This window comes from Saccopteryx bilineata, chromosome 7 (assembly GCF_036850765.1).
Source record: "Saccopteryx bilineata isolate mSacBil1 chromosome 7, mSacBil1_pri_phased_curated, whole genome shotgun sequence".
Classification (NCBI taxonomy): Eukaryota; Metazoa; Chordata; class Mammalia; order Chiroptera; family Emballonuridae; genus Saccopteryx; species Saccopteryx bilineata.
The window spans coordinates 58,474,957-58,488,258 of NC_089496.1; the positions used below are offsets into that span (position 1 = coordinate 58,474,957).

Sequence of the window (13,302 nt, forward strand, 5' to 3'; positions counted from 1 at the left end):
GACAAAGACAGAGAAAGGGACAGACAGGGAGACAGGCAGGGAGTGGGATGAGAAGTATCAATTCTTCGTTGCGGCACCTTAGTTGTTCTTTGTTTGCTTTCTCCTGTGTGCCTTGACCAGGGAGGGGGGCTACAGCAGAGCCAGTGACCTCTTGCTCAAGCCAGCGACCTTGGTCTTCAAGTCAGTGGCCTTTGTGCTCAAGCTGGTGACCTCAGGGTTTCAAACCTGGGTCCTCTACGTCCCAGTCCGATGTTCTATACACTGAGCCACCACCTGGTCAGGTTCGAAGAATATTTTATAGCTTATAGATCTGATATGCTGGCTACATCTTCTGGCTATTAACAGATACCAAATTAGAAAGGAAAATGCTGAGCTGTAATGTTTCACAAAAATCCTCCCTCTTTAAAACCCATTCTGGTTTAATAAGTGCTTTTCTTTCCAATAAAGGTTCTATAAACTTAAAAAACATTCCTTGTACTAAAACAGTGAACCCTTGAGTACATCAATGAACCACCCAACTATGGGTACAGCTGACCCCTGAACAAGGGTTTGGACTGTGCGGTCCACTTCCATGCTGCTGAAACTCGTGTTGCTCGACAGCCCACGGCTGGGAATCCCTGCGCTTGCCGGGCTGACCTAACTTACACACAGGTTGCGAGGCTCAGGGATTGGCGCCCAGGCCCATGCTGTTTAAAGGTCAGTCGTGCGTCGTGGGAGGGCGTGATGCCCTGAGAAACATCTCACCCCTAAAAACCACAGCTGATAGGATGAGTCAGCATTACCTTCTCACTCAGAAAACAGGTCCACAGTATTTCTTAAAGCAAGTTGCAACTTTATTAACTTTTCAGTACTTACAACCTTTTATATTACTGATAAAGTTCAAATCAAAGCTGCTAGACACAACAGTTCAGTCATGTATACAGACCAGACGCGCACACAACACTGCACACGCAGAGCTCTGGTGTGGGGCAGACAGAGCCACGCTGTTGGGCTCAGGAAGAAAGAACTTCTGGCGAGAAGCTTCTCAGGCAGGTCACATTCAGGCCAGAGATCTGAATGATGCACTTTGACTTAAGCGACATAAAACTAAAGTCATAGGAATTAAATCAATTTTCAATCACTGCAGAGTTTGATCCTCTAGTTCCATTTTTTTCACAGAAAAAAAAATATATATTTCAAGCAAATAAACCAAATTCCAGACTAGTGTTTATTTCTCCTTCATTAAGGCAGGCGACGTACAGATGCTGTACAAGAAACACGCGTGTCCACTCACGCACACCGCTTCCGGCGGGCCACAGGCTCGTGAGACGGCCCCACTCTGAAGCACACGACTGCTCTAAATGTACAGCGAGCCATCGGCGGGTCCCACGTAGCCGACGCCGATCAGCAAGACGTCTATCAGTGTCCATATTCCCAGGCCACCAAAGCTGAAAAGCTTGCCGAGGCCTTCTCTCCACTGGCCCAGGTAGAAGCGGTCCGCTCCAAACCCACCGAGGGTGATACTGTAACACCAAACAGGACTGGAGTCCAGGGCACAGGAGTCCAGGGGCCCCACCCTGGAGCTCGCTGCCACATCTGGGGAGGCCCTCAAGTGACCCTAAACCTTCATCAGAACACAACTTCCACATTTTACAACCCAAATGTGTAGTTTAGATCCTTGGTGGGAACTGCATATGAGAACAGCTAAGTTATACGTGGGTTTCTGACTGTGTGGGTGGTCAGCACCTCATCCCCGTTATTTCAAGGCTCCACTGTTATTGCGACGAGAAGACTGTAAAATGCCCAGAGTGGACATGTGACCTTAACTGAACTAAACGCAAGGTTTCTCTTTTAAAGAAAAGCAGTGGCTGTCTTTGCACACCCAAGAACAAAGCAGGAACACGGGGTCAGGAGTGGTGACAGGAGGCAGCCCACCGCCATCCAGCTGCCCAGGCTCAAGCTGTCTGTTTCAGTCACTCATCTCTAAAAATTTAGTGTTAGGAACAAATGAGTTTCAAGGTTCCTTCCAATTTCAAGATCTAATACTATTTGGACAACTTCTCGTTGGAGTTCAAGTTTTTATGATGGAAAATTTCAGAATATATAAATGTAAAAAATAAAGAACTGCACCCAGCCCTAATAGCATCAACATGGGCCAGCCCTGGGTCATCCCTACCCCACCCCACCCCACCCCACCCCACCCCCACGGGGTTCTGAGGCTAACCCCCGACACTGTCACATTCTGTGAACAAGTACAATGGGTCCTGAGTGGAAAACTATTCTTACTCTTTGAAAGTCAGTTAAGTACTTTGTGATTAAGATGTCAGCCCCAGGGGAGGGGGGGGGGGCAACTGTGTGAGGGACACATAGGAACTGTGTCTTTGCAACTTTTCTGTAAATCTAAAATTAGTTCAAAAATAAAGTTTACTTTTTAGAAGAAGCTGCCAGTTTCAGTTTGAACCACTGCTGATGAAGACTGTGGAAAGTTGTCATCTCTCATTCCTGCTGTCTGTCCTTTTCCACCCTGGACTCTGCTTCCCTTCCCAGCCACACCTCCTGCCAGGCAGCCACTTCCTACCCACCACTCCCAACTCAGCGCTTCTCAACAAGGGGCCACCTGGCAGTACCTGGAGACATCAGCAGACTGTCCTGACCTGGGGGAGGGTTGTGCTACTGACACCAAGTGGAGTCCACAGATGCTGCTCAACATCCTACTGTGCACAGGACGCCCCAACAAAGACCACTTTGGCCCCGAAGCCCACGGCAACGTTCTGTGCACTGAGGGCCTCAGGCTCCGCCTCTCAGCTCCAGCTGCAGACGGCCCAGCTTTCTAGTGAGCGGCTCACCCAGGGCCCCTACCGACCTCCCTCTGCTGGGGGGGATGGCTACAATGTCTTTTTTCAAACTGTTGAAAAATTTAACAAATACAAGCCTGTTTCTAAGTAAAAATTGGGAGTCTGTAATTATTTCTGGATGGTGAAATTATAGGTGATTCTTAATGTTTTTTCTTTGTCATGTTCACTTTTTCCAGTGTTCAATATTGAGCGTTACTTTTTGTTGTTGGTTTTTTTTTGTTTTTTTTTTACAGGGACAGAGAGAGAGTCAGAGGGAGGGATACATAGGGATAGACAGGAATGGAGAGAGATGAGAAGCATCAATTATCAGTTTTTCGTTGTGACACCTTAGTTGTTCATTGATTGCTTTCTTATATGTGCCTTGACTGCAGGCCTCAGCAGACAGAGTAACTCCTTGCTGGAGCCAGCGACCTTAGGTCCAAGCTGGTGAGCTTTTTTTTGCTCAAGGCAGATGAGCACGCGCTCAAGCTGGCGACCTCGGGGTATTGAACCTGGGTCCTTCCGCATCCCAGTCTGACACTCTATCCACTGCGCCACTGCCTGGTCAGGCTTCAGTATTATTTTTTATAATAACGAAGTTGCTAAAACTTAAAAACACCGTAACTCTACCTATCTGAAACGGTACGTCACGTGCAGGATGGGAACCCACGGCTGGTTCCAACGCCCTCTAACCATGACTAGTCAAGGTTTCTGCAGGCTTCCTGAGAGAAAAGCTAACTTCCTGCCACCAAACTCCATGAAGGTGCCGGTCTGATGACCTGAGCGACTCCCACAGCTGTGCTGCCTCAGGTCTGTCTCAGGTGGGGGTGGGACTCGAGGGCGGAGGAGCCTGTCTGAGCTCAAGGTCTGGGCGAGTCCACTGATCCCCCACACAACCCAAACGTTACCTTTAGCTCCTCAGCAACAGCCTTACCTGAGGGCCAGGGCCGTGGACCACTTGTAACCTCCAGTCCAGTTGCAGTAGAGCATTTTCGGAAAAGTCCGGTTACCTTTATCAAGGAAAAACACTCTATTTAGAAACACGGGTATAAAAAGACTCTTGTACAGAGATGAACTGTAATTAGTAGCCCTGTAATTGCAAATCTAGAAAGTTGACCCTCCTTACAATCACAGTCACTGCAGTGAATGGTAAAAAGAAAGGCCAGACCATCTCTAAGCAAAGATTTCCTGTTTAAATCAGAGAAGCAGAGGTCACAGTGTGAAGAACGGTAAATGCCTACCAGCCATTGAGACTCAGGCAAAGTGCAGACAGACAGACAGACTGGGCGACAGAAAAAGATGGGACCCCTGACTTGCACACAGAATTGTCTTCCTGGAACACAGGGCACACAGTCGGCCCTGGAGACCCCCAGACAACTGGCTGTCCGTGGGGGAGAAAGTGAACCTGCCTCACCTCACACCTGCGGGGACCACACTCCCCGCAGAGGAATCAGACCTCATTGTGAAAGGACAAACTTACAGCTTTTTAAAAAAGTTTAGACCTGAAATCAATGTACTCTTATTGATCAATGTCACCCTGTTAAAACAAGGGCTAACTAGGATAGACTAATAACTTTCAACCAATTCAAAGTTCAAGTTCTGTTCAGCAAAAGATACCAAACATAAAAGTGGAGAAAGAAAAGTTAAAACCTGGGAGAGAATTTTAGAGACATCAAAAGGTTAGAATCCAAACTATGAAGTCTTCCAAGAAATCTCTGAGAAGACGACAGAACTCAGGGCAGCGTGTGGAGAGGAAGGGGGTCATCAAGACGCATGCGCCTGGCGGGCAGTGGATGGTGGAACCATGCTGGAAAGAGACACGCTGGAGGGCCCGGGCCATACAGACTCCCGCACGCACGGCCAGTGCACAGAATCATTAATGGAGCACAGTCTGTAAGGAGAGAAAAGACAACCCACAGACAGAAGAATGGGCCAATGACGACATCGTGCAGAGGACTGCCACTCACAAGTGAGAGGAAACAGAGAAGCCGCACGGGTGACTCTCAGAGCCAGATATCAAGAGGAAAAGGACAGTCCCTGGAGACCACAACTGGCCCTTGCTGCGCCCAATTCTAAAGCATGCACCACTGAGTGATACGCTGCACTGCACCTCACCACACGGATGTGACAGAGCTGAGTGATTTAAAGACAAGGCAGTGGGGCGACAGCAAGACTTGGGGTGGCTCCTTCTGCAGGACGCAGGAAAAAACAGGCAGCTGTGCTGGTCGTCAATTTGGTGATAGTTGGTGACAACACGTTACCCTTTCAAGCATACATTTCAAGAGATAAGGATATTGGCCCTGGCCGGTTGGCTCAGCGGTAGAGCGTCGGCCTGGCATGCGGGGGACCTGGGTTGATTCCTGGCCAGGGCACATAGAAGCGCCCATTTGCTTCTCCACCCCTTCCTCTCTGTCTCTCTCTTCCCCTCCCGCAGCCAAGGCTCCATTGGAGCAAAGATGGCCTGGGCGCTGGGGATGGCTCCTTGGCCTCTGCCCCAGGCGCTAGAGTGGCTCTGGTCACGGCAGAGCGACGCCCCGGAGGGGCAGAGCATTGCCCCTGGTGGGCGTGCCGGGTGGATCCCGGTCGGGCGCATGCGGGAGTCTGTCTGACTGTCTCTCTCCGTTTCCAGCTTCAGAAAAATACAAAAAAAAAAAAGAAAAAGAAAAAAAAAAGAGATAAGGATATTGCAAATTTTCTGCACTTTTTTTTTTTTTAGCTTACTGAGCTTATTAGTGAGGTTTGGCATAACTACAAAAATGCTCATGCTTCTGATGAAGTGATTTAAGTATAATTCTCAGATTTCCATAAGCTAGCTTAGAGAAAAACATTGTGCTCCAAATCTTGCTGACCTACGTACCCAAGCAGTGCACGTGGTCCCGCACCGTGCAGTTGGCCGTGTAGCGCTGCCGCGGGCAGGACACCGTCATGCAGCTGGTGGAGTTGGAGCACTCGTAATCGGTCTCTGGGAGCTGCCAGCAGAACCTGCAATTCATGCTGATGACGAAGTTCTTTTGGGATATTAAGTTCTGATCCTATGGGGCAAAGGACACAGAACTCATCAATCATAACATAGTACTTTGTGTTTTGTTTTTTTTTTGACAAAGACAGAAAGAGAAACAGATAGAGGGACTGACAGAGACAGAGAAGGGAGAGAGATGAGAAGCATCAGTTCTTCATTGCAGCTCCTTAGTTGCTCATTGATTGCTTTCTCATATGTGCCTTGACCGGGGGGCTACAGCAGAGCCAGTGACCCTTGCTTAAGCCAGTGAACCTGCAGTCAAGCCAGCAACCTTAGGTTTCAAACCTGGATCCTCTGCATCCCAGTCCGATGCTCTATCCACTGTGCCACCGCCTGGTCAGGTAACATACTACCTTGTTAACATGTCAAGCAGCTCTGAAGCAGGACCCCTAAAGCACTCTGAAAGAAGCACCTATTATGGAAGTCTTTCTGTGCTCCCTCCTGTTGGTCAAAGTGTCAGAGACAGGATGTAGGGATATGACTATAACAAGTTCATTTTGAATGGGTGAGTCAGTACGCTTAAGCTTTTGCTATTTCCGACTTTCTGTAGGAAGTCTGATCATTGCTTCAATTTACCTGTATGTCAAAAAATTGCCATCTGAACCCTTGTAACTGAAACTGAAACTCACCTGGATGGAGGTTCTAGTTTTTGGATACAGTTGACTTTAATGCTAAAATATTACTTAAAAATGCAGAGCAATTTCTTTCAGAATTTCCCTCAGAGTCAAGTCTAAACTCTCCTGATAATTCCAGGTCTACAACAAGCTTATTTGGGATAAGTTAAATTTCAGTACTTACCACACAGGTGACAGAAGGCTTGACTGTGCAGTCAAACGTGACGGGCTTCCCATAGACACAGGAGAAGTTCGTCCTGCACTCCATGCAGTCTGCAGGGAGTTTGCTGCACAAGCCATTGCTTGGACATTTCATCACATAGGGTGGGATGCCGGTACTTTCTGTGGGAGGCGAGAGAGAAGCTTATCCTTTGGTAAGACTGATAAAAGACAGTCTTCTAAGGTTATGGGGCGTGACCGTGATCAGCAAGCTTCTAGCTACAATGGAAAAGCACAGCTGGAGTCATGGAGCAGGGCTCCTTCACCAGCCAACCATGGGACTTGGGGAGCGGTTCAACACTGAGCACTTAATTACTGTCCCTCAAATGACCATAAAAACCAAAGCTGCTTATGTGTATATAATGTATATCTAATGCTAGCTGTTAAGTTAGGGTCTCAAAAATACCATGTTACAAGATGAAAAAACCAAAGACTTAGGGATGTGTGGGTTTGTTCAAGATCATGGAAGGAGTGGAAACTGGAACGAGAACCCAAATCCCCGTTTCCACTCCAATGTTCTTTTCCCTTGAACTCGCTAACTTGGAAACGAGGCTAGTGACCCCCTAACTGGATCTATCAGCACAAAAGGATAGCAACTCTAGAAAATGTTACCATCATTACTCCAGATTGCTATTTCAGTAAGTCCTAACTGGCTGAAAACATTAGCCATCTTATACTACCAAAGTTCAAAACAGTTTTCTACAGTGGGTTTCTAACAACATCTTCAGTGGGCTGCAGGTTTTCCCCCCAGCCCACCTAGCCAGGAGCACAACGTATTTCTACAAGTGAAAAGAGGATCAAAACTGCAGGTATTCTTAGGGAGGAGGAGAAGTATTAATATTTGTTTTTTGAGAAGCTTTCAAAAGGTCAAAAGGCGCTTTCACTAATGATAATCTACACTTTAAAACCAAGTATGCTGTCGTCTTTTGCATCCAAATTACAATCTGCAAAATACCTCTAAAGGGATGAAACTATAGAAACAAAGGTTCCATTAGCAACACACACTAATCCTCATTGAATACCGGTTTTAATTTAAGTCACTGTAGCAGATGGTCAATTCTACAAAACAGCATTTTCCTTTTCTTTCGTCCCCATTACTACTGTGGCTGGAGGCTGGAGGCCACAAAGCCAAAGGGCCAGGCTAATCTCGCCACCTTGAAGACGGGGGACACCGACGCCCAAACGGGAGAGCAGTGTGGTCACGCGCCTAGTAGCAGCACAAGATCTCGGACCCAGATCCAAGTCTCTGCCTGTCACCTCTGTGACCCTCCCATTGCAAACAGCCTGGGGGCGGAGGTGTGGGGAAGCTTTGAACACCCAGCCTCCGGAACCGGGGTCTGGAAGAACGACGTTTTTGGAAGGGAAAGAAGCACTGGTTGGGGAGAGGGTGGGTCATCCTGATAAAGAGCGAGAACTAAGAAAAATTAAGAGATGGAAATGAAGAGTGTGGGGCTGTCAGACAGGGAGGGACAGCTCAGGACTGTCTGCAGGAATCGTCTGCCCGCCCGCGGAGGGCGTGCAAACCTAAAACACACACAAGAAATAAAAACTGCAAGAAACGGGAAGTGGGCGCCTCGACTCGCAGGACTCCCTCCCCACCCCCAGCGGCAGGGGAGCGGCCGTGCGACCCCGGACCCGCCCTGGAGCGGAGGATGCCGTACCTGCGGCCCGGGGCACGGCCGTGAACGAGCGTGTGGGGCCCGGGTCCCGGATGGCCTGCGCCAGCGGCGGCGAGTGCTCCACGTTCAAGGACCCTGCGGGCGGAGAGATGCATGAGCCCGGGCCGGAGGCGGTGGGGCCCTCAAGGCTCCGCGGCCCAATCACTACAGAAGGAACCGCCCCGCTCCGCCCGGCCTCCGGCCTCCCAGACGCTGCCCGCAGGCCTCGGGGCGCCCGCGCACCCGGCCAGACCCGACGTGGTCCCGGCGTCTCACTCACCACCGCCCGACAAGATGTAGAACTGAGAGAGGAAGAGCAGCACTCGACATAGGCGGCCCAGGACGCCCAAGGGGCCCGACCCAGCCGCCATCTTGCGGGCGCGACGCACTTCCGGGGCGCGGGCTAGTGTTCTGCCGAGGGGCGGGGCGCCAGAAGGGGCGGGGCGCCAGAAGGGCGACTTCCCCGCCCCTTTCCAGGGAACCCGGGCGCGAGCGCGCGGTTCTCTCCGCGTGGGTCCGGTGGTGGGGACGCTCCAGAAGCTCCCGAGAATTGGGGTGGCGGTGGCCGCCGTGACGCTGACGGGTTGCTCGGTTCCCAAGCGCCGCCTGTGCCCTAGGACGAGGCGTTCACTCCTCTGTCCACAGCTGGAGGTCGGGAAAGGCCACCGGTCTGAAATGCACCTGCACTGGCTGCAAGCAGAGGCGAGCACAGTGCGGACGTGGCCGCTGCTTGTCTGGGGCGGGACGCATGTGTTATAGAGAAACCGCTGCTATGCGAAGGTGTCCATGGCATTACACTTAATTTCGTACTAAAATGGGCTTATTTACATATGAGGGTTGGGGCCCAAACCTTACGGGAAGCGCGCCCAGGTGCGCCCAGCTGACTGCCGTGGGTCCCGCTAGCCAGCCCCTTCTCGACACCTGTCACTTCCACCCGTTCTCCTAAGACTGGGGGAGGCTGGGCATCTTTATTATATGTGGCTTAAGTGTCTGTCGCCGATAGCTTATTGGTTGCTTGCGTAACTGTACTAGCCAATGGGGTGAAGTTGCCACGGCTGAATGCAAATTCAGTGGGTCAGGGGGAAGGTGAACATTTGTTTGCATTGGCAATCATCTGTTTTACATAAAAACTACGTCTTAACGTAATTTCTTTTAAGAATGCCTCCTAGAAAATACAGCACTGAAGAGGAGAGAAAAGGAGCTAAAACTGCACAAAGACGGCTTTCTCGACAAAAAGAAACCACTGAGCAGAGAAAGACAAGGCTTGCTTCAGTTGCAGAGCAAATGTGTCTTTCTCGGCAAAATGAGACTGATGAGCATAGAGAAACAAGGCTTGCTTCAGATGCAAGACAAAAAAGCCTGTCTCGACAAAATGAGTCCCTTGAACAAAAGCAGGAGAGAAATGCAAAAAAAACGACAGAGTAATGCTGGCCGAAACGCAAAAAGGATTAAAAGTTTCAAATGGAGAAACCTTAATTTTTGAGCATTCCTCTGGTGACATGAATATTAAATGTAAACAGTCAGTCCTTAAACTTCAAGTTAGAAACTAATCGATTTGACCTTGGCAAGAAAGGATTTTCTCAATGTTGCAAGTACAGAAACATTGTAGTTCCACTAATTGAGAATTATCCACCACTCTTGAATAAATTATTGACTAATCAGCATCCAAATAGCAAACAGTACATGGATAGCATTCGATCCATTAATAGTTCGTTTGCTTTTGCATCCATGGGAAACAAACCAATTGACTTGCCTGGACCAGGACTTTATTGCTTTCAACTTCATGGTCAAGTTGACCATCAAACTGGAACTTATAGCTAAGTCTTTGACTGGCTCCTTTAAAGGTGAAATACATGTCATTCCAAGAATTGATTTGGCTCCATCTCAAACAGGGTTGCCGTTTCAATTGAGACGTAGACAATTTCCTGTAAAACTTGCCTTTGCTATGACCATCAATAAGTCTCAGGGCCAAACGCTTAAGCGTGTTGGCATTTTTTTACCTGAGCCTGCATTTGGACACGGTCAACTTTATGTTGCCTGTTCAAGAGTTTGTGAAAGAACAGACATCAAATTAAAAATAATTGATGGTCCTCTGCAAGGTGAGCTTAAAAATGATGGAAAGATCTACACAAGAAATGTTGTGTACAAAGAGATCTTTGACATGTGAATTAACATTTTATTATTTAAATCACTTTTATTTATTGAGCTAGTGGTGGCTCTTAAGAAATGTACCGCCAGTGGTTTCCTTCATTGCACTCTAAGCAATTAAGCAAGTAGAAGGGGGAAACCCCATGGGGCACTAAGCAAAGAGGCGTCCTTGCCGCCTGCCCTGGGTAATTCGGTTTGAATTAGCAGACACTTTTGCACAAATCATTTTAATTACAATTTATAATATCTAGAACAGCGGTCATTTTGTATGACTGCCGGGCTTTCTAGTTCGGTATAGCTGGCGGGCCTTCAGGTCCGGGGCCCCAGCCCCTCCCTGGATGCCAGCGTGGGGAGACAATGCCCCAGCCACAGGCACCTGCATCTGTTCCTGGCCTCATCCTTGGTCCTGGGCTGTTAACTTGCTCAGGGACAGCGGGGGGCGCTCTGTTGTGACTCCTCACTCCTTCACTGGCACCTCTGATGAATGGGAAAAATTTATCAAGTCGTGCTTGGCCTCAGTATTAGCTTCAAAACTTGACCATACAATTTGCATCTCATAGCAAGCACTATAAGGTCTGATGTAAATCACAGGTTTACAAGCTGTTCGGGATATGTGTTGAGAGAGCTCATATCAATTTTATTTTGAATCCCACGGTAGGTAGCCAAATAAAGACTCAACAAGTACTAAAAACTAAAGTCTACTGGCATAAAGCCAACTTCATTCTGTTCTGAGCAGTAGGTATTCCTCTTAATTAAAGTCAGAAATCCATTTAAGTATATAAATCAGTGGACTGTCATCCCACCAGAAAAGTAATTTCTGGAAGCACATGCTTCCATAGCTGAAACACATGCATTTTGTTAAGAAATTTAGGTTTTCTGAAGAGCAAGGCTCCATCGTCAAATTACAAGCATTAAAACAGCACCTCTCCACAAAAAGATTACTAGAAACAATAAATCAATACAGTAAGGTCGCAGGATACAAAATTAATATACAAAAGTCCACAGCCTTTCTATATGCCAACAATGAAACATTAGAAACCGAACTCAAAAAAATAATCCCCTTCACGATTGTAACAAAAAAAATAAAATAGAAATAAACATAAAGAATGTAAAGGACCTATATTACAAAACTAGTATTGTGAAGGGAAATCTAAAAAGATACAATGAGATGGAAAAATATTCCTTGTCCTTGGATAGGAAGAATAAATATAATCAAAATGGCCATATTACCGAAAGCAATATACAAATTTAATGCAATTCCCATCAAAATTCCAATGACATTAAAAAAAATTTTTTTTAATTTATTCATTTTTAGAGAGTGAGGAGAGAGAGAAGGGGGAAGGAGCAGGAAGCATCAACTCCCATATGTGCCTTGACCAGGCAAGCCCGGGGTTTTTGAACCAGCGACCTCAGCATTCCAGGTCGATGCCCTATCCATTGCGCCACCATAGGTCAGGCGACAGTTTTTAAAGAAATGGTACAAAAAATCATCAGATTTATATAGAACTATAAAAAACCCCGAATAGCCAAAGCAATCCTAAGGAAAAAGAATGAAGCTGGGGGCATTACAATACCTGACTTCAAACTATATTATAGGGCCACGACAATCAAAACAGCATGGTATTGGCAGAAAAACAGACACTCAGACCAATGGAACAGAATAGAAAGTCCAGAAATAAAACCACATATATATGGTCAAATAATTTTCAATAAAGGGGCCAACAACACACAATGGAGAAAAGAAAGCCTCTTCAACAAAAGGTGCTGGGAAAACTGGAAGGCCACATGCAAAAGAATGAAACTTGACTACAGTTTGTCCCCTTGTACTAAAATTAATTCAAAATGGATCAAAGTAGTGTGCGGAGGACCCGGGTTCGATTCCTGGCCAGGGCACACAGGAGAAGCACCCATTTGCTTCTCCACCCCTCCGCCGCGCTTTCCTCTCTGTCTCTCTCTTCCCCTCCCGCAGCCAAGGCTCCATTGGAGCAAAGATGGCCCGGGCGCTGGGGATGGCTCTGTGGCCTCTGCCCCAGGCGCTGGAGTGGCTCTGGTCGCAACATGGCGACGCCCAGGATGGGCAGAGCATCGCCCCCTGGTGGGCAGAGCGTCGCCCCCGGTGGGCGTGCCGGGTGGATCCCGGTCGGGCGCATGCGGGAGTCTGTCTGACTGTCTCTCCCTGTTTCCAGCTTCAGAAAAATGAAAAAAAAAAAAAAAAAAAAAAAAAAAAAAGGATCAAAGACCTAAATATAAGACCTGAAACAATAAAGTACACAGAAGAAGACATAGATACTAAACTCATGGACCTTGGTTTTAAAGAGCATTTTATGAATTTGACTCCAAAGGCAAGAGAAGTGAAGGCAACGATAAATGAATGGGACTACATCAGACTAAGAAGTTTTTGCTCAGCAAGAGAAACTGACAACAAAATAGACAGCCAACTAAATGGGAAACGATATTTTCAAACAACAGCTCAGGTAAGGGCCTAATACCCAAAATATACAAAGAACTCATAAAACTCAACAACAAACAATCCAATAAAAAAATGGGAAGAGGCCTGACCTGTGGTGGCACAGTGGATAAAGTGTTGACCTGGAAATGCTGAGGTCGCCAGTTTGAAACCCTGGGCTTTCCTGGTCAAGGCACATATGGGAGTTGATGCTTACAGCTCCTCCCCACCTTCCCTCTCTCTCTCTCTCTCTCTCCTCTCTCTTTCCCTGTCTTTCTCTCTCCTCTCTAAAATGAATAAATAAAATTTTAAAAAAAATGGAAAGAGGACATGAACAGACACTTCTCCCAGGAAGAAATACAAATGGCCAACAGATATATGAAAA

General features: G+C 47.5%; 1 protein-coding gene across 4 annotated transcripts in view; it reads right to left on the reverse strand.

The window, feature by feature from the left end:
• The window catches only part of TM2D3 (TM2 domain containing 3), a 44,274-nt gene extending 35,554 nt beyond the window's left edge, over positions 1-8,720 (reverse strand). For 3 of the 4 annotated variants that reach the window (XM_066239492.1, XM_066239493.1, XM_066239495.1), the window contains exons 1-5: positions 8,604-8,720; positions 8,327-8,419; positions 6,631-6,788; positions 5,671-5,845; positions 3,748-3,823 (exon numbers count right to left, since the gene is read on the reverse strand). In XM_066239492.1, coding sequence (XP_066095589.1) covers positions 3,748-3,823; positions 5,671-5,845; positions 6,631-6,788; positions 8,327-8,419; positions 8,604-8,694 — 593 coding nt within the window. In that variant the 5' untranslated portion in view covers positions 8,695-8,720. Of the gene's footprint in view, positions 1-811; positions 1,503-3,747; positions 3,824-5,670; positions 5,846-6,630; positions 6,789-8,326; positions 8,420-8,603 lie in introns of those variants that run through there. The other variant, XM_066239494.1, reaches the window with a different exon arrangement.
• Between the last annotated feature and the right edge of the window lie 4,582 nt (positions 8,721-13,302).